The sequence below is a fragment of the Colius striatus genome, chromosome 12, assembly GCF_028858725.1.
Source record: "Colius striatus isolate bColStr4 chromosome 12, bColStr4.1.hap1, whole genome shotgun sequence".
Taxonomy (NCBI): Eukaryota; Metazoa; Chordata; class Aves; order Coliiformes; family Coliidae; genus Colius; species Colius striatus.
Window position 1 is genome coordinate 19570968 of NC_084770.1, and position 20222 is coordinate 19591189.

The 20222-nt window shown below is 41.8% G+C and overlaps 1 protein-coding gene across 7 annotated transcripts in view; it reads left to right on the plus strand.

Annotated features, from left to right (window-relative positions):
• The window catches only part of MECOM (MDS1 and EVI1 complex locus), a 336232-nt gene that overhangs the window by 305956 nt on the left and 10054 nt on the right, over window positions 1–20222 (plus strand). For 2 of the 7 annotated variants that reach the window (XM_062005401.1, XM_062005405.1), the window contains 5 exons: window positions 442–598; window positions 5863–7225; window positions 9069–9156; window positions 11836–11862; window positions 19057–19223. In XM_062005401.1, the coding sequence (XP_061861385.1) occupies window positions 442–598; window positions 5863–7225; window positions 9069–9156; window positions 11836–11862; window positions 19057–19223 (1802 nt within the window). The remainder of the gene's footprint in view (window positions 1–441; window positions 599–5862; window positions 7226–9068; window positions 9157–11835; window positions 11863–19056; window positions 19224–20222) is intronic. The other 5 variants (XM_062005402.1, XM_062005406.1, XM_062005403.1 and 2 more) reach the window with 5 other exon arrangements.

Below are 20222 nucleotides of genomic sequence, written 5' to 3' on the forward strand. Positions count from 1 at the left end.
CTTGTTTTTAAGTAGGTTTCCTGCAGTAATGGGAATTTTATATTGAGCTGACACTAGTAAGACCCAGCCAAGCCCTGGGTGCTGAGACTGTGTCACATACAGGATTTCTTACTGTCACACACTCTTTTGTCCCTCTCAAATGTTTGTATTGCAGTAATGCTTAGAGGTTTCAAGCAGCTACATTTTGACCCGTTTTCTGTGAAGCACAATTTCTAATGGCAGATTCAATGCATCTGCTGCAGTGGCTGCAAAGGGATTAACACACCCACCAAATCACAGCTGATCCTGGGAAACTGAGGCCCCATCCTGCAGCCACAGCTCCCATTGATGCCCATTACTGAGATTTTTAATCTTAAGTACTCCCAAGTAACTTCAAGGTTTGAATTGTAAAGGACTTCTGCAATAGTCAAGTTTCTTGGTTAATCAGTACTCATTTCCTAGCAGGTTTTCACGGACCCCAGCAACCTTCAGAGGCACATTCGTTCCCAGCATGTTGGGGCTCGTGCTCATGCTTGTCCAGAGTGTGGCAAAACCTTTGCCACTTCTTCAGGCCTCAAACAGCATAAACACATCCACAGCAGTGTCAAACCTTTTATATGTAAGTCTTCAACCAAACATATTTGATTAAGTGTTATTTCTTTTGTTGTCAAGTGGTGTAATCTGCAAGTAGGAGGTTGTATTGTGCTCCCTCTGAATTTCCCAGTAGTTTCAGGAGGGCTGTCAGTTATTAAATGAGTTCTGGGTAATTTGTAGTCCAATGCATAGTGTTATTTTCATATAATTTTCCTTTTCAGGCAGATATTCTGGGCTCTAGAAATGTACCTGTTGTATCTGTGATATTTTTCCATGCCCAGGTGCTAAGAGCAAGTGGGGAGCAAGATTTGGTGACAAGGGGCTGTGCCAGGCTTGGGTGCTACAAGCTTCACTACTTTGGCCTATGCCAAACTGGCTGCTCTCAATAGTGCTGGCATATAGGAGGAGGTGGCAGGGCCAGGGGAGGGTGTCAGTGGTTGTCACCACATCTGGGACATGCTGAGAATTGGGCTGAGCCAGGCAGTTTTGCTTTAGGAGTTAATTTTGGGCCACAGAGTCTCCACAGCAGATGCCATGACTTTCGCTGGAGTTGGAAAATAAACTTTTGAGGTGGTGAATTTCAGCCAGAGGAGCTCACCACCCCCCTTAAGGCTCCTTTGCATGCCCCAAATTGAAGTTGAGCTGTTAGATCCTCACCAACAGCTGCTCTGGCAATAAAACTCGCCTCCTCTGTAGGCCTGACTCTGCTGGACTGTAAATCAGATCCTCAAAGTCTCACGGGCTGTGTTTACTGCTGAGCCAGATCCTGCTAGGAAAGGGGGAAGCTGGGTGCACAGTAATGTGGCAGGTTGCTTTCTCTCCCTTTTACCAGGGAAGCAGAGGTAGAAAATATTTAAAAATATTATTCTTGCTAGTGCCCATCTCCACCACAGGCTTTCAGGCACCTGCCATGGCTTGAAAAGCACTTTGTGTCCACTTGTCCACTAAACTTCCTAGTCTTTTGCTGCTCTCAACAATAATGTACCAAAATATCAACCCCACACCTAGACAAAGCAGCGGCTGCATGCTAAGATAATTCCTCAAGAGGAGGGATATTGGCTTGAAAGGCTCATCTGTGTGAAATCTGTAGCCCTGTCATTGAGCTGGAGAATGCTTTTGGTCTGGGATTATTCAAAGAGAGAATTTATAAGTCAATCCAAGAGTAAACATCGCTGATATCTTTTAAACCAGATTACAGGTTAAGCAATTACACTTAAAGATCATAATTATTACGAAACAGTATCTTCTGGTTAGGTAGGGAGTCTTCAGATGATCTTGTTGCAATGCCTGACATAAAAGCCTGTAAGTGGTGCTTCTTATAGATGAAATAATCTCTCAAATGCTCTTTGTTACTATTTATTCTGATAAATCAAAACAGCAACCTCTATTCTTCACGTGTACTGTGTGAGAGATGAAAACTCGCTGAGCAACCCATGAATAACAGCCATGTAACTGCAGAACAAAAGGGTTTGGAGACCACATGTTTGGTAGGCTTTGCTGAGCAATGAGAGGGAGGTAGGGTCACCTCAAGGAGGTATCTGTTTTCCACCAGAAGGCCACACACCATGATTTACTCGTACCAGTCTGTTTATGGCAACTGTCTCTTATTACAGTACACCACCCAAGCTTGAGTGAAAACTCACCAACACTAAGGTAATTACTCACTGCCTTCACAAAATCTCCAGCCTTTCCAAATAGAAACCACATGCCATAATAGACTGAATGTATTCAGAATAGTACTTACAGTAATTTTTTTAATAAGCAGAAAATATGCAAACTTAACTGCTGTCTAATTTGGGGTCCAGAGACAATCGTGGTTCAGAGTGTGCATGGGCCTGAGATGAATTTTTTGCAATTTGGGAGTCAGATTGAGAGTTTGTCTTAAACCTGAGGTCTGCAGAACAGTAAAAGCTGCAAGGAGGGAAGCTTCCCTTACCAAGTTAGTTGCTCAAAAGCTTGGCACTGAGATTTAAAGGGTGTAATAAGGTGTAATAGGAGAAATCAAACTCAGCTTCTGTTGCTTTGATACGTGGAAGCAATTAAAGTTGATAACCGTCCCTCATCTACTCAACTTTAAGCAAATCTTTCATTGGAAATAAAAGTCATGTAATGAAAAAGAGGTAGATCTTATAACACAAACATATCTGAAAAGTCCTGACTCTTGGGAATATCCATGGAGATGGAGGTGGCATAATTGATTTAAACACAGAGCTTCCTCCTCCCAAATCAGCAGGGCATTGACTCTCTGCGTCACTGATGCCATGTTACACTCAGGCTTCAGGTGACGGTCCCCAAGAGAAGGACTATTTTGGGGAGTAAAGCCTTCAGACCTGAGCCCAAATATTCATCCTTGAATAGGCTGCCTGTTAAATGTAAGGAGCACCTTGAACAAGTCACACCTCATTAAATAGGTGTAAATAACTTTTATGCTTAAAAAAAGTAAAATCCTCAGTGTAGCTGTTGATTGTTTGATTGAGAGTATAAATATCAATATGTTCCTATTGTAATGGTATTGGCATTATTGGTTTAATTTAGTCTTAAAACTGAGATAAAAGACATTTAGTGAATGATTAATTTGCATCTCCCTTAGTAGTTTGTAAGAATATCTCTCAACTGCATTGTTGTTTTTCTCCAGAGTTGAGTATTTCTTGCTTTTGTGGACTTTTGAATATACTAATGGAGATTAATAATTTAATAACATATCAATGTTCTTTAAGGGAGAACTCCCCAAAACTGAGGATAATTTAATCTCTGACAATCAACCTCTTTTGTGCCAATTGACCCCTTTTGCCTTGCTTGCCTCTCTAGCCCACCTGAATGAAACGTGGTGTTTAGCACGATCATTCTTATAAGAAGGAGGCCTTCAATACACCTGGTAGAAGATCAAAAGTTCACAAAACATATTACTTGTTTTTGAATTATCTATTAACCTAGCCTTGTAAATGGATGCACTGGAAATTCTTCTCCTGGGAAAATATGTGTGATCTACTGCAATGAGTTGGGCATAACTGTATCAGTGTTGAGAATTACTTCTCTTCTCTTCTCTTCTCTTCTCTTCTCTTCTCTTCTCTTCTCTTCTCTTCTCTTCTCTTCTCTTCTCTTCTCTTCTCTTCTCTTCTCTTCTCTTCTCTTCTCTTCTCTTCTCTTCCTTGTCTGTCTTTTCCTTTTCTCTTCCATCTTTTTCCTGCTTTTTCATTTTATTTCTCATTTTCTCTTTTGTCTTTCTTGTCTTTCCTTGTGAATGAAGATTTCTAGCAGGAACAGTAACTGAAATACAGCAACATTCTTCCTGAATTGCTACATTGCAAATTTCCTGTGTTTGGGCCCAATTCTGCACCCTTTACTCCACTAATTGTCCCAGGGATGTCAATAGGCCATGAACAGGGAAAACGGGTGGATCAGGCAGGATCAGGCCCTCGAACAATGAAAGCATTGTTGCTGAGATATGAAGCAGCCTCCTGAAGAGGTAAACAGTTAAGAGATGACAACAAGTGGTGGAGTTTCTCAAGGGCAGAGATTTAGAGGAGCAGGAAGGTTAGTGCGGGCCCCGGTGTGAGTGGAAGTTAGAGGACGTGATTGCAGTTCATGGGAACCAAGAGTGCAGGATGGGATACATTCAATTCAGTTTCCTTTGCAGGCTTAAAATAGAGCCATTGTAAATTATGTCAGTCTGTCTCAAATCATGAAAATGATTGTTAAAAAGGCCTCTGAATACACAATGTGTATTGTTGTGTGGCTTTGATGTGTGAAAGATGAGAGCTTATGATATAACACAAATTAAATAACAATAAAGTGGCCACATGCTTCTTCCTGGCTGGAAAAAAATAGAGAAAAAAAAAAGGATTTATTTCAGAAGGGCAGCACTGCTCACCCATAAAGCTGGTGCCTTGTTTTTGAATGAGGCTGGGGCTGACAGTTAGAAGAAAAGTAGTGCAGAGGTACAGACAAATTTTAGCATAATGAAGAGCACAAGACATAGTGCAGCCTTGGGACTTGCCCGATGCCCCTGCTTGTTCAAAAGATGCCAAAAGCAGACATTAAGAGGCACTGGAGACCTGAGCATTATCCCCTCCAAACCACATTTTAACTTATAGACCTATAACTTCTTACTGCCCCAGTTTTCTCTCTGAACCTTGTAGCAGCCAGAAAATCAGAGACCCACTTCAGAGATACAGTTACCTCTTCATAGTGTCTGACTCTGCACTACTGGGACCACTTTCAGCCTCCTGCTACTGGAAAAGGTTGCCGAAAGTTGTCCTTTGACATGCCAAGTGTCACAGGCAAGGGCAAGCCCACAAGCTCAAGGTAGATCTCTTCCCCTCTGTGGGTTCCAGCTTTCTCCAAGCGCTGCTTTTGGGAAGCTGAAGCTATTTGCATCCCAGAGGAGTTTGGAAGGAAATCCATCAAGCTGTTTTGAGCATCAGACAAGCAAATAAATACAGCTGCATTCTTGAATGACACTGTTGTTAAAATATAGTGCATTTATTTTCATGTGCAAGAGATAAATAAGCAATATTAAGACTAGTAAAATTATTAAGATGTGGCATTTAGACTTTACAGCATCCCAGGCACCTGTAGGGAATCTGTGCACTACACAGAAATGTTTTGGACATAGAAAAATATTAGAGTGAAAGTACTCAGGCTCTACTCTGGACTTGCATGAGAAGAAATTCTTAACTGTAACTGGGGAAAAGAAATATTTGTTAATAAGGTGATGCAGTTGGAAATACCTATTTGCCTCTCACCTCTTTCATATCCTCACGGTCACGCAGACAGAGAGCTCTGTGAGGCAGCTCTGTCTATCACCTGTCTGGTCCTGCAAATATTTATTTTAATGACTAACTTTCCACATGTGAAAAGTGACATAAATAGGTGTCATCTGAAGACAGGAGTGGTTGCTTGCACTGGAGCACCCTGAGTTCATACAGTGTTCATGAGCCATGCCTCACGGTGGGACTCTGGGTGCTGATGAAACATGAAATAATGGTACAGCATATGCAACACTATGCAATGAAAAGAGAAAGCAAGGAAACTGTCTTTTAGTGATTTGGGACCTTTTCTGGTTTGTTGGAGTGGGTTTTGGTGCTGTCTTTAGACATTTGTCTGCTTGGATGCCTTGCTTTGGAAGTGTACAAGAACTTTTTGTACATTTGTGCACTCAAACGTCTCCTTATAGTTTCCTAATTGACATTTGATGGTTAAAAAAATAATGTGTTATTTGCAAAATTTTGAGGGTGGGGGCAATTATCATAAAGCCTGAGATGTGTTGTTGTTGTTGTTTACATACAGGTGAGGTCTGCCATAAATCCTATACTCAGTTTTCAAACCTTTGTCGTCATAAGCGCATGCATGCTGATTGCAGAACCCAAATCAAGTGCAAAGACTGTGGACAAATGTTCAGCACTACGTCTTCCTTAAATAAACACAGGAGATTTTGTGAGGGCAAGAACCATTTTGCAGCAGGAGGATTTTTTGGCCAAGGCATTTCACTTCCTGGAACCCCAGCTATGGATAAAACGTCCATGGTTAATATGAATCATGCAAATCCGGGCCTTGCTGACTATTTTGGAGCCAATAGGCATCCTGCTGGTCTTACCTTTCCAACAGCTCCTGGATTTTCTTTTAGCTTCCCTGGTCTGTTTCCTTCAGGCTTGTACCACAGGCCACCTTTGCTACCTACTAGTTCTCCTGTTAAAGGACTACCGAGCACAGATCAGACAAACAAAAGTCAAAGTCCCCTCATGACAAATCCTCAGATACTGCCAGCCTCCCAGGATATTTTGAAGGCACTAAATAAGCAACCATCAGTAGGGGAGAATAAGCCAGTGGAGCTTCAACCAGAGAGGTCCTCTGAAGAGAGACCGCATGAGAAACTCAGTGACCAGTCAGAGAGTAGTGACCTTGACCTTGACGATGTCAGTACCCCCAGTGGCAGTGACCTGGAAACCACCTCGGGCTCTGATCTGGAAAGTGACATTGAAAGTGAGAAAGAGAAATATAAAGAAAATGGTAAAATGTTCAAAGACAAAGTAAGCTCTCTGCAGAGCCTGGCTTCAATAAATAATAAGAAAGACCACAACAATCATTCAATTTTCTCACCATCCTTAGAGGAGCAGACTGCGGTGTCAGGAGCGGTGAATGATTCTATAAAGGCTATTGCTTCTATTGCTGAAAAGTACTTTGGTTCAACAGGACTTGTGGGGCTGCAAGACAAAAAAGTCGGAGCCTTACCTTACCCTTCCATGTTTCCCCTCCCGTTTTTTCCAGCATTCTCTCAATCAATGTATCCATTTCCTGATAGAGACTTGAGACCGTTACCCTTGAAAGTGGAGCCCCAATCACCCAGTGAAATTAAGAAGATCCCAAAGGGAAGCTCTGAGTCTCCCTTTGATCTCACCATAAAGCGTAAGGAGGAGAAGCCACTTACTCCCATACCCTCAAAGCCAGCAGCCCCCTCTGCAGCAAGCCAGGACCAGCCTTTAGATCTCAGCATGGGCAGCAGAAGTCGAGCCAGCGGCACAAAACAAGCCGAGCCTCGGAAAAACCACGTCTTTGGAGAAAAGAAAGGAAGTGACCTTGAGCAAAGGAAAGCTTCAGAGTCCTCCTTGCAGCACGCCAGGCCCACCCCATTCTTTATGGATCCCATTTACAGGTAATGGACTATCTGCTGCCTTTCAGTATCCTTTGGTACAGGCAGCCAGGTCAGCCAGGGCCACTTGCTCGCAGATGCAGGACAACCCTGTTCCCATCCCACTGTCACTGGAGATGTCATGCCAGCCCTGAGGAATGGGATGGCCCAGGCTGCATGCTGACCTGCACACCCCTCCTCAGATCCCAGCTGCCTGGAGCAAACCCCAGGTCTGGTAATGCTTCAATCAGTGAGTCCTCACAACTGCCTCTGTTGCTTTGAGCCATTAGTTTAATCTGCACAGCTTGACAGGCAGAAGTTGAACGTATTCTTTTACCCAGAAACAAATTATTGTTATTATGTGTATATTTACTGTCTATTTAACATCACTGGTTTGACCCAAATTCTTTTTCTTCCAAAATACTTCCCACTCGCCTCTACTGCCCTCTGGCCCTGCCTTCCCCTGGAAAGCAGAGAGCATCTCACCAAGGTGCCAGCTGGACACCACCTTTTCAGTTCCTCCTGAATTAAGTAGAATGATAAGTACAACAAAGAAGCAAATTTGTCCTGAGACATATAAAAAGTATGGAAATTTTGAGTGATTTCTGCTTTTTTTTGCCTTGATTTGAGCACTGGATTGATTTATCTGGCATTTCATTACTATGATCTGGAGCTCAATGTCCCTGTGCATGCAAAACCAAACCACTGGGCTAGTTAATCTGATCTACCTCACACAATCAATGGGAGCCTTGTTCACTTTGACGGGTGCACAAACAGACACTGTCAGTGGAGCAAGCTTTTGAAAACCAGTGAAACCCTGACCCCTCAGTGTTTCCCAGTAGTGCTGAGATGGATCTTGCTGGGCTCTGGATTTCACCTGCATCCTGTGTACGTCAGCCCCAATTTGCCCTTTGCCTTTCTGCTCGTATGTCTGTAACCAGCCAAAGTCATGCATCTAAATTAGTTTAGAGAAATATTAGCCATAAAGATATTTGTCTGTAATATAAATGACTGATTCCACAGCCTCTTGATAAAAACCCCAAGTTACTGCCAGGTAAATGATGTTAATTTATTACTTTATCTGAAAAAGAAATGCCATGGGCAAAGCTTTTGGAGAATGCTCTCGCATTAGACAACAGGTATGCATTATGAAGAAACAGGATATGATGCTATTTGCTGAGATGGTTTTGTTCAGGCCAGATTGGTATCTGTATTAGGCCATAGGTTCTCTTTGCGTCATATTCATTTTAAATGCCTAAAGCAGTGAAAATAATGATCCGTGTTTTATGGTCCTGCTTTGCAAACTGATGAAATCTGTACCAATTCTGGCAGAGTAGCACTAGGGCAGTTGTTACACAGCCTTCCCTTGCCATGAGTTACACCTGCATACAGACATGACCTGTCCCTTAAACTGCATTGTTCTCATGCCTGGCCATGCACAAGGGGAGGTTTCCAGGATGGTGGCTGTGATGTCTTGCATGGATAGATGAGAAGAGACCTCAGAGCTCAAAGCACATTGAATTCCTGTCCTCTGAGTGGAGAGCACGCTCCATTGCCTTGTTTCTTCATGAAAGTGCTCAGTAGTTAGTCATTGGTTCCTATTATAATTATTACCAGTCTTTTGAAATGGGGTGATTTCCTGTGTAAATGGTACAATCCCCCTTTAATGTCGATTCCCAGTCCCCACCTGCAGCAAAGGAGCTGTAGGCGGGAATCGAGAGGTGATTGTGCTTCCTTATCCCTTACCATTATCTCTGAGAAACAAATTACTTGATGTATAATTGACTACTTTAAACATGAGTAGCTGTATAATTATTAATATCTGAGACTGAATCATCACAAGCAAATCTAATTTTAACATTTACAGAGTAGAAAAAAGAAAGTTAACAGACCCACTGGAAGCTTTAAAAGAGAAATACTTGAGACCTTCCCCGGGATTCTTGTTTCATCCACAAGTAAGTATTTTGGGAATTTTGATGTTGTAAACAAGCCTGTTGATGCTTCAAAGCAGGTGCAGAGAAATGAATGCAGTCTTAGTCACTTTTGGATTTCCTAAAACACACAGTTTTTGCTGTACCATTGTGGTGGAAAAGCGTAAGCATTGTTCTGAACTTCTTGATGTTTTGCAGATGAAACAACATGTTTCGATTGTAGAGGAAGCCAGATTCAAGCTACATGTATGTTTTAGAACTGTATTCCTCCAATATCACAGTGTAGCTAACACTCGCAGCTACCCATGTGTTTTTCAGTGCTGTCCTGTGCTCTGAGACGTTGAGGTGGAGTCAATGTAGGTTACAAGGAGATGATGTAGATTCAAAGTCAGGCTGGTTGTCAGTATTTAAAGGCTCCAAGAAAAGAGATAAAACCTTCCACCCAATGCTTTCAAGTCTCATAAGCAAATGCTCCATCTCTTTCAGATAGTCATTGTGAGCTGTATAGTGTGTGCAGTGTCTTTGTCTCTCCTTCGTACCTGAAGACATTCGATATGAGAGGGCTTCTGTCCTGTTCATAGGCCATAATCCTGATGCTTATTTGCTGGATAACGAAAATCTAGGAGGGTGCCCCTAAAACAGTGTCACAACTGCAATATGTGTGTAGGATAGAAAGGGGACTTGCATGCGGACTATATGTTGCTTTTCTTCAACAACACCACGTCCTGATTTTGTCTTCCTTCTCCTTGATCAAGGAGATTTTGATAAAAAATTGGGTTAAATCTTATGCCTAAAATCAAATGCTCCATGGTATTTGCAGATTTCCACCTCTTGCTAACTACAGACTGTTTCATCCTAATAATGACATCCCATATGGGTCTTGTATTTTAAGCACAAAACAAGGAGCTGTGTCTCTGGTTCAGCTTCCTCTGATTCCTAAACACCCTGTTCCAGTTCCAATGCCTGAAGGAAGTGATGGATCTATTATTAAACTTACTGAGAATTTATGTACAAGTTCTAATAGCTCAGCAGCTCTTGCTTATTTACCTTATTTGCCCAAGTTGCAAGGCAACAGGTGCAAACTCCCATTTCACAGCAGCTGGTAGTCATGCACAAATATCCAAACAGGAGCTCAATCCACTTTGTGTCCTCTGCTGTAAAACCAGGCAAGTTGCCCTCCATCAAGTGAGAGTTCTGTTAGAGCAGTTAAGGGGCTATAAATTAATAGTAAATTATGTAAATGAGGGCTTTTTATGTACTGTATCAATGGAAGAAACATCATTATTTTGCTTAGTGCTATCTAGCTTTTCAGAAGATGTTAAGTGGATGTTGTTTAGTGAAGCTGGATTCAAGGTGCTCTGAAGGCTTTGCCGTGGGTTGGTCTGATGACACAGTAGGCAACTTGGCCAGCAGGTGAGAAAGGAGGCTGTTTGCGTAAAAGGCATTACTGTGGTGGGCTAAGGAGTTGGATACTCTTCTACTTAATGTTGCATGAGTCTGAGTTACATGGGGAACTGGAGGAGGGATAAAAGGCATTAGGTGGGGATGCCATAGGTGTGCAGGTGAAATGAAAGAACTGAGCGGTTTGTCTGCAGGATGTCAGGATTTCAGCCCTCATGTTTTTTTCACATAGAGCTGTTTAAATCTGTTGTTGGTGCCTAAGGAAGGTCCCAGTGTGGTCACCAAGTCCATCAGTGTGAGCAGGAGGTGTCGAATGCCACCTCCTTGCTGTAGTGCCAGCCAAGGTGGGGCAGAGCCAGCACCCACTGCTACTTGTGCACCCATGTTACTGAATCCATGCACAAGAGTGCACAAATATACCCATTTTACCTTTTTTCCCATTCTTCCACATTTCTCATTGTGCAATAGCAAAAAAATTAAACCCATGGACTGACTGGCTTTGTTTTCATCACTTTGGCTGCCAGGGATAACATCTTTAACTCAGTGTGAGATGGATGGTTACAAAGGTCATGAGTGTAACAAGCACCCTTAATACACTGTAAAGCAAAAAAAAACCCCTGAACCACCATCACATGTCCTGTCAAAAGCGTAAATGCCAAAATCTGCTTTCTTGGTGAATAATAGAAAGGAGTATCCTGTTTGCAAGGGCAGAATCTGGTTTGGTATTTATAGAGGACTGGAGAAGGGCTTCCAGAAAAGCTATTTTTCCTTTATAGCCCTGTTCACTCCTGTAAAAGTACAGGTGTGGAGTGCACTACAAGTTTTCATTTTCTACTGGCAGGATTTATCTATGTAAAATGTGAACAAAATCACTTTTTGTGTCCTACAAGTTTGTGTTCCCGTAGGTGAATTTATTTCTGAAACTTGCCATCTGATGAAGCAAGAATTCATTTGTTTTAACTGGATAATGAGACAGTAAACAGAAGGATCTTTAAAATAGGCTTCTGCTGAAGCAAATAAAGACATAAACCCAGCAGTTCTTACCCTGTCCCTGCCTGGGCAAAATTCCTCCCAGTGGCAGTGGCCCAAAAAGCTATGAAAATTAGATCATTTAATGGCATTTTGCAATAATTTGCCATTAAAAGGACTGCATTTTTAAGGAGAGAATACCTCAATGCAGCAAGTAATTCAGAATAACATTTTCATTAATATCTTTAAATAAAATCTTAATGAATAGATTAATTTCAGTGAGGGTTCCAGAGCAGGAATAATATGTTGTTTTTGTTTCAATTTTGCTCCCAGTTCCAATTGCCTGATCAAAGAATTTGGGTAAGTTCATTGCTTATATTTTTGATTTAATTATTGTGAAAGAAATTGCATAAGAATATAATATGAAAGAGAACTTAGCACTCAATTAGGGAGCATGCCACGCTTTCCTATGGAGTGTTGCAGCTGTAGGAGATAAATATCCTCACACTGCCTTTATTTTTACCTACCTAATCTTGCCATTTTTATTTGGTGAAGGCAATGGGAGCTTTACCTGAATGAGGGTTTCAAAAGGCAGTCTTTGTTTATACTTGACTGAAATTGTTCTGAGGCATTTCCTTCAATGATTGCAGTGAATTTTCAGGCTGGAATCTTGTTAGATTGCAATAGTTATAAATATTTAATCTGCATTCAAGGCATTAAAATACAGAGCCTCAGAGGACTCCATGTCTCTGTCTCACATTGGCTTCAGCGGGAGTTAGGCACTTTCATAGTTTTGGAGTTTTGAGCTTAATTGCTTGTTGCTGTACTTAAAACAGAAGTAAAACACCCGTTTATTCGCCGTGTTTGGCTCAAATTTGTCCTGTGTGTATACTTACATCTGCCTCCTTATGTGAGAAGGAATTGTGCTTTTAGAACTATGGGGTAAATTTGAGCTCCCTCTTCGATTTTTTTATAAACTGTTATTTTTAATACGTCTAAATTGTTCATGAAAAAGAAAAGGAAAAGAGAGCCACTGCAACTGCTTTTGCAGATGCAACTCGAATAACATTGTGTTTTGCTCTTGTGTTGCTGGCTCCTCAGCTGCAGCATTGAACCCGTAAATACTTGTCCCAGATTTTTCCCAACCTTGGGGCTTCAGAGGGGAGAGCTGGAGCCAGTGGGCTGCGGTTCGGGCCCTGACTCACTCTCCCTCATCACTCGGAGTGCAACGTGGACTAATTTCACAAAAGGAAGCCAGAATTTCACAGAATGAGACGGGATCATCACATACTCTTGCCTGCGTGCATCTCTCTATGAGCCTCATGCAGGAGCCCTCAAAGGTGCTGCCCCTGCAGACTGGCACTTAGCCCTGTTCTCCCAAGTGCCATCTGTGGCACGCTTCAAAAGTAGCAATGGACCTCTGCTTTGCATACACGTGGCTTTTAATCCCATTTCCTTCCAGTAAAGCAATGGTTTACATAGCTGGAAAAGATGCCCTAGGGTCCTCAAATGCAAGGAGCTAAGCAGATTCCTTTGGGCACCCATAGATGTTGAATGAGCTCAACAGATAAGAGACGGGGTTAGATGCTGAACTTGGAGAGCAGAAGAGATGGCTCCCAAACATTTTCTTTGTGGTAGAGGGAATTCAGTGTAATACATGAAGGGGTTATAGTAGAATCTGTGATTTGGCTTGAGCACCCTGAATCCTCTGCTCTCAGAAAAGTGCCTGTGTTTGGGCATATTTGAGAAGCTGAAAAACCCAGTGCAGTCTGTTTCATCTGTCTGCTTTCGTTGACTTTGGCTTGGTCCTCAAATTTCCATCAGCCAGTGCTTTTTTTTGTGAGCGTATGTCTCCTGGCCATGCGAGTTCTTTAAGCAGCTGCAGCAGAAATAGGTATTAAAACATAAAGTGCCTAGAGTCAGATGCTGATTCACGGATGAATCTTTGTTTTGAGAGATTTGCCTATGTCACATGAGCCTTTCTATCTCAATTCACAGTTGCATGTGCCATATATGTCAAGATTATTTTGGATTGTTTTTCCCTGTTTGTCAGGAACCCTGGAGTGCAAATCAATGGGGAATACACTCCCTTGAATGGATCACGATTTATTTAGTCTGTAGACTCTTTCGTACCATTCTGGTCCTACCAAGAGAAGGTTGCTATAAAGAGGTTCAGACTTTATTTGCAATAGCTTTGTGAAGGATCAGTGTAAATAATTAAAATAACTTTACAAATAAATGAAAAGAAAATTGGCAAGTGCATTAGCAAAGCTTTTACTTCACTGGGCTTATTTTAGGACACGATCCATTCTGTTAAATGAGCTAAATCCCCAACTGTAGCAATACAAATAGAGTTATTTCTGCAACTATACTGCAGATCAGCAGGAGCTTCTCTCTACTGCTTCATAAAGCTCAGCCACGTGTGAGAGGTCTCTTGAACGTGAGTATAGCTCAGCCAAGTTCCATGACTGGATGTCCAGCTATGCACAGTTTGAAGACAACAAATTCACAAGTTGTAGTTTGTGGAGAAAGCATTGTAACGTGAACTGGGATGGAAGAAATCCCAAGCTTTACTAGTTGGGTTTTCAAGATTTCTTGAAATAACACTAGTAAAAATAGAAAGCAAATGTTTGAACTTCTTTTTTTTAATTTCCCATGAGTTAGAGCCATCAAATCAGTTGTTTTTTGTGATAACAGCAATGAAGGAGTCGCGTTTGTAAAACATGAGGTCATGTAACTCATGACATTGTCTGCTAGATTATTTCATATTATCAGGTTATTCTTAAAGAGCAGCAGCCCCCTGCTTTATTTATACCACTTTTTCTTCTGCTGCTTAATAAATTTTAAGGCAAATATTCAAGGCCCCCGCTGATGATATCTTGCCCGTTGAAATGTTTATAAATACTTGTTTTAGCCGATTATGGTAATGTCTGCATTTTTGAGTCGGGGCTGGGGAATTGCGACTGCATATTAGTTTGCGTCAGTAGGAGGTTAATAGCCTCTCAGGGAGTGGGAGGGAGGTGGGGGGAAGCTGCTTCCTTTTCCAGACATCTGGACGCAGATAGAATCAACTCTTATATATGTAAATCAAAATTTACTGTTCTATATAAAATACTGTCATTCACTGATCTCAGATTAGGAGCAGACATGACTTGTCCAAGAGGCAATAGCTGTATGTAAAGTATGTAACAGGATCTTCTCGCTCTCCTACCTCCTTGGAAAGCTTTCTCCATGGACATGGCAATTACACTAATCCCATCCTTGGGGTCAAGCTGTGCCTTCCTCCCCATGCCCTGTTCAGGGATTGCCTCAGTCTGGGAACTCAACTGGGATGCAGACCCCTCCTGAATGCACTGCTCAGCAGCTCGAGCTGCACATCTACCTCCATGGTGATCCTCAAGGACCACCCCCAGAGAGACACCCACCTAACCTCCCAGCCAGGACAGATGCCATCACTAACAGCTTACTTGAGAAGTTTGGTGGATTGTAGACTTGTAGCATTTCCATAGTTAATAGAGCTTCTGTGGAGGCAAGTCTTCCTTTGCAATCAGTAGTAATGTTGTTTTGAAGCAGTAAGAACTACCTCAGTTGTGTTTCAGCTTCAGTGTGGAAGAGTGAGAGTCATCCCCTGGGTTAATAATTAGTCAAATAAAACCCCAGCACAAAACCCGGGAAAAGAAAAGAATAAGTTAGTGATTTTTACAATCACTGAAGGTTATCAGTGAGTCCACTTCGGGGTGTCCCTGGGATCTGAACTGTGGCATACAGGTGGCATACAACATAGGAAGAAAGGTGGCCAGGCAAAGAGCACAGTTTGTAACTGTTTATTGGGAGTAGCTAAATCCAAAGCTGACTATGAAGATTTTGCAGGAGATTTCACAGAAAGCTGAGTCAGTAAGGATTAAAACAGCAATGAAACCCAATGTCAGTAAGTACCCAGTAATGCTGAGGTGAAAGTGTAACTCTAAACTTGTGTCACTCAGGAAAAAAATCTTGGAGTCAATAGGTTTATGAAAATATCATCTGAGTGCTTAGCAGAAAGGCATTGAAAACATCATTATGTTATACTGCCTAAAGGTCTTGAATACGGCTGAAGTCTCTCTCAAAAAGGACATAGTAGAATTAGAAAAGGCACAGAAAAGTGCAACAATGATGATCAGAGGTAGGGAACAGCTTTCATACAGAAAGAAACTAAGTAGATTTTGATTTTTTCAGCTTGGAAAAGAAATGCCTGAGGGAAAAGCCTCAGCTCTATGAGACTATGAATGGTGAGCAGAACCCGAATGAGAAATGGTTATTCATTAGTTTTAACAATTAAAAAAACCATAAATGAGGGGCACCCAGCTGAATTATCAGGCAAAAAGGCTTAGAAGGAACAAAAGCCAGCATCTTTTCATATACATCTAATTAAATTGGTGAACTCCCCTTGATGAAAATATAAATGGCTTCCAAAAGGGTTTAGCCAAGTGAATGGGAGCAGCAGCCACCAATGGCCATTCAACACCATCATCGAGATGCAACCTCCAGTTAAGGCTCTTGCATCTCCCATTGCTGGTGTGTGACAGGAGACACTGGGTGAAGGTCTGTCCCTTGCCCACCCCCCTGCGCATGCCCTAGGGCCACTGCCTGAATCCAGGGGAACCAGAATTGTGTGTTGTAGGTTTATAACTCCTGCTTGTTTTTGGTGCTGAATTAGGGCTCAATGTGAAAAACCTCGGTTTTCACACTACTCAGTTAATACTTTACAAGTAGACCGATGAGCAGGGGCTATCCCCTGTGTAGAAAATAATCAAGAGCTCCTGGGTCAAGGCAGGATTTTACGGGATGTAACAAGCCTATGCAGTCAGGTATCCACCCCGTGGTAAGGAATAAGATCTTGAAGGCCCTGAGCACCAGCATGCTCCAGGACTTCTTCAACAACCCAATTTAGATTCTTGTGGGCCCTATGTCCAGCAGATAGTAACAGCTAGAATTATCCTGACAGCAGTGGAGTGACACTGCCTTGTGTCAGCAAAGGCTTGGGGCTGAGCACTTCCCGTTGCTGCTGGTGCAGTTCTGGAAAGATAAAAATCATCCCAGGTAACTACATAGCTCAGTCTGTAAAAAAAAAAGCCCAAACAAACACAATAGTCATTCCTACAGTGAGAAACATATTTTTAGAAAGCGAGTAATACTTTAAAAGAATTGGAAGTGCTTGTGTTTCCTGTGAATGAGTGACTTAAGATTAGATGTTGATTTCATACCTATTTTGGGACTGATGTAATCCTGGAGGCAGTGGTGATGGTAGCACTGATCTGCATTGCTGTATATCAGAGCACTGGTCTCAGTTTCTCCTCTGCAAAATCCTGGAAAGAGGAATTAAATAAAATAAGCATGACTAAGCCATTTTAAATGTAGAGGGGTAAATAGTTGCTTTAATATATTGCTGTAGGGAGCCATGTACATGAGAAATGGTGATCCAAAAATGATTTAAAACCACTGGTTAATGAAACTGACTTGCATATTAATTATATATATAAATAAAACATTTATTATACTTCTCAACACCCTTATTATGCTTCACTATAAACATGTGCTATCCTAACCCATGCACTGTCTTGTCACTGCTAATCAGCCCAAAGGCCAAAGGTCATTTTTCATTCAAACGGTTTATTTTCCCCCATTGCAAAACAGGCAAACGGTTTCTTGTGAGGAACAATTAGAAGGAATTAAAGGCAGTGAAAAGACTGTTGTAGAAGCTTTAAGAATCAATTCTGACTGAAGAAAAAGATGGAGTCATATAAAAAGAAATATATGGTAATGTTGAGTTGTATGGGTGATAATGACATCTTGGTGCCGAGATAGAATTACCTCCTCTCCCAGCAGCATCATCATTACATATCTCACGTCTGTGATCAGTACGTGTCAAAATCCTTCATATTGACAAATGTGCTGTCCACTTGCATCTGTGGAGAATGTTTTAGCAGCTGAGTGATTATGAATCAAACCCCAGAGCTTACAGCCCCTACTGCCTCGCAATGCTTTCACATTTGTTGCCTGACAAGTAAATGTATCTTGACTTCCCTCTGAGATTTTTTTTGCTCTTTTTTTTTCCCCTGTGTTTGATGAAAGACATTTGGCAAATTGGCAGTGGTACCCTGTACATTGCAATTTGTACTCTGCATTAGGAATCTGAGCATGAAATGAGAGGGCAGGCTGCAGGCTCACAGGAAAAAAAAACCCACTCCAACCCAAAGCCAGAACTAACCAACATGGGAACAATCATTCCAGGAGATAAACCTGCAATTCTGCTCATTAGCTTAAAATTTAATACTCCCAAACAATTGGAGCAGTCTCATGGATTGTGATGAGTAAGGAGCTGTAAAGTGCTTTCAGCTGAGGATTGCTCAGCATCTTGTCTTTCATACCATTTTCTCCTTCCTTACAAGCAAGATACGGTGTAGGGCTTGTGCTGTGAGGTTTTTTTATGCTCTTTAGGTGAGATCTTGGGTCTCTTCTTTCTTTGTTTTTTCATTTGTTTGTGGTATTACGAAGAGGCAGATGGTTACTCTCACCTGTCAGTAGGCTCAGCAGCAGTCAAGTAACTCTCCAAGCAACTATGTTTGAGGTTTTGGAGCAGTATTTAATGGTCAGTTCCGGATACTTTAAAGGGAACCGTTCTCCAGAAACTATTTCATCCCCACTCCCTAAAAATTACAGACAGCTTAAACTGGGGACATCCCAAAGTACACAGGATTTACAAGCAACTAAAGGTAGAGCAGGAATATCAAGAGATAGTAAAAAAATAGGATAGGCATCTAACAGGTAACATAAACACCTAGCACCAAAACCACTAAAGCTTCATTTTGTATGGATTTGTCTCAATGTCTTTGTCTGCAATGGGCAAGAAGACTGGACTGGATGGTTGGATATGGCTGGGGCATTGATGGAACCACTCTGGATCTGATTTATTGTAACCCTTGTTTAAGCTAGAGTGTTCATAAGGTTTCCTCTGCAATGTTTGTCCTCCAGAAGATCTTATAAAAAGAAACAAATTGGAGTAATTCAGTTATTGTTGGGATCTCTGTTTTTTCAGTTGATATGGTAAAAAATGGCCAATGGTTTTGGTAGATGGAATGCATAGACTCATGGACACACACCCACAGAGTATGACTGGAATCATGCTCTGCGTAACTGGAATTTTGTTGAAGCTGGGGGTTTAAAAATAAGAAGAAATGAATACTGGCTGATTTAGATTTTGAGGTAGAAGCAGCTTTCCATTATATCAGTCAGGACAGGAATGCTCTGCTGACCTTGCAGAGAAACGGCATCCTGCTGCAGCATTTATGGACGTTATTCTAAGCGAGACAACATTATGGCCACCACCTTGCCTCATCATAGAATCATAGAATGATTGCCTAATGTCCCCCATTGTTTTTGAGACTGCAACTCTGCATTTGCTTTGCTTTTCATTTCCTCAGCAGTGTGTATGCTTTGTGTTTCTGGTTTTCCAGAGAGGGCAGAGAGCTGAAGCAGCATTCACCCTAATGGCTTCTGTGCTACCTTCTCTTGCAGATGTCAGCGATAGAAAACATGGCTGAGAAGCTGGAGAGCTTTAGTGCCCTGAAACCGGAGGCCACTGAGCTGATCCAGTCGGTGCCATCCATGTTCAACTTCCGCGCGCCGCCGAGCGCCCTACCCGACACCCTGCTGCGCAAGGGCAAGGAGCGCTACACCTGCAGGTAGCCACAGGCCACCCCACACTGCCCTCACAAGCTCCCAAAATCTTCCCCCTCCATGAAGGATGTTTAATGTGGCCCATAGTGGATCTCTCAGGGCTCTCTGTGCCCAATGAGACATGGAAAGCATTTTACTTTCGGCTTCTTACTTATTAAATTACTGGCGTTACGAAGCAAAGAGCTTGCCCTATATCATACTGGCTTGATAAATGAGGTGGAAACTATTATATAAACAATCCCTTTTCCCCAAATTTTCCCTTCACTTTCGTATGCACAAGTGTGCTTTCATTATTGATTTTTTTTGATCATAAAAGACAGAGGGCTTTTTTTTTCTCGGGCTTCTGGTTTTAATATCCAAAGGGATCGGTGATAAAATACATGACTTATTAGGACTTGTGTGTACAGACTTAAAAAAAAAGGAAACACAATGAAGATAGTCACCGTATGTACCACCAAAATGAATGGGAGCTTTGTCAAGGAGAGCAGAATTAGCCATGTGAGTTTTTTGAAGGCTTATACATCACCTTGTGAAAAAACAAATGGGATGTTAAAAGCAAAGGGATGCAATCTTCAAAGTCATCCTGTGGAGCAGCCACCACCCTCCTGCACTTAAGAGAGTGCTGTGTGCACTCTGTCCCCATGCAAAAATGGGTTGCTGTCATTAATAGAACTGGGCCAATTATCAACTGAGTGTTAATCTGTTACTTGAATGAAGGGGGAGAGCTCACAATGTTAATTTTATTCTTTTTATTTTCCCTATGACATATTATCGAGTTTGGAGAATGGGTTTTAAATTGCATTATTTAGATCTCTCTCTATCATCTCCAGAATGTGCAGGCGTTTGACACTGGCATATCAGTTTATCTGATCTTTTTGAAAACATGTCACCTTCTTTCAAGACATGTTGTTATAGAAACATACCTTGATGGATTAGGTCTTTGAGTCTTGTCTGCTCTGATCCTATTCAGTGCACAGAATGATGTCACATTTGCTGACACACAG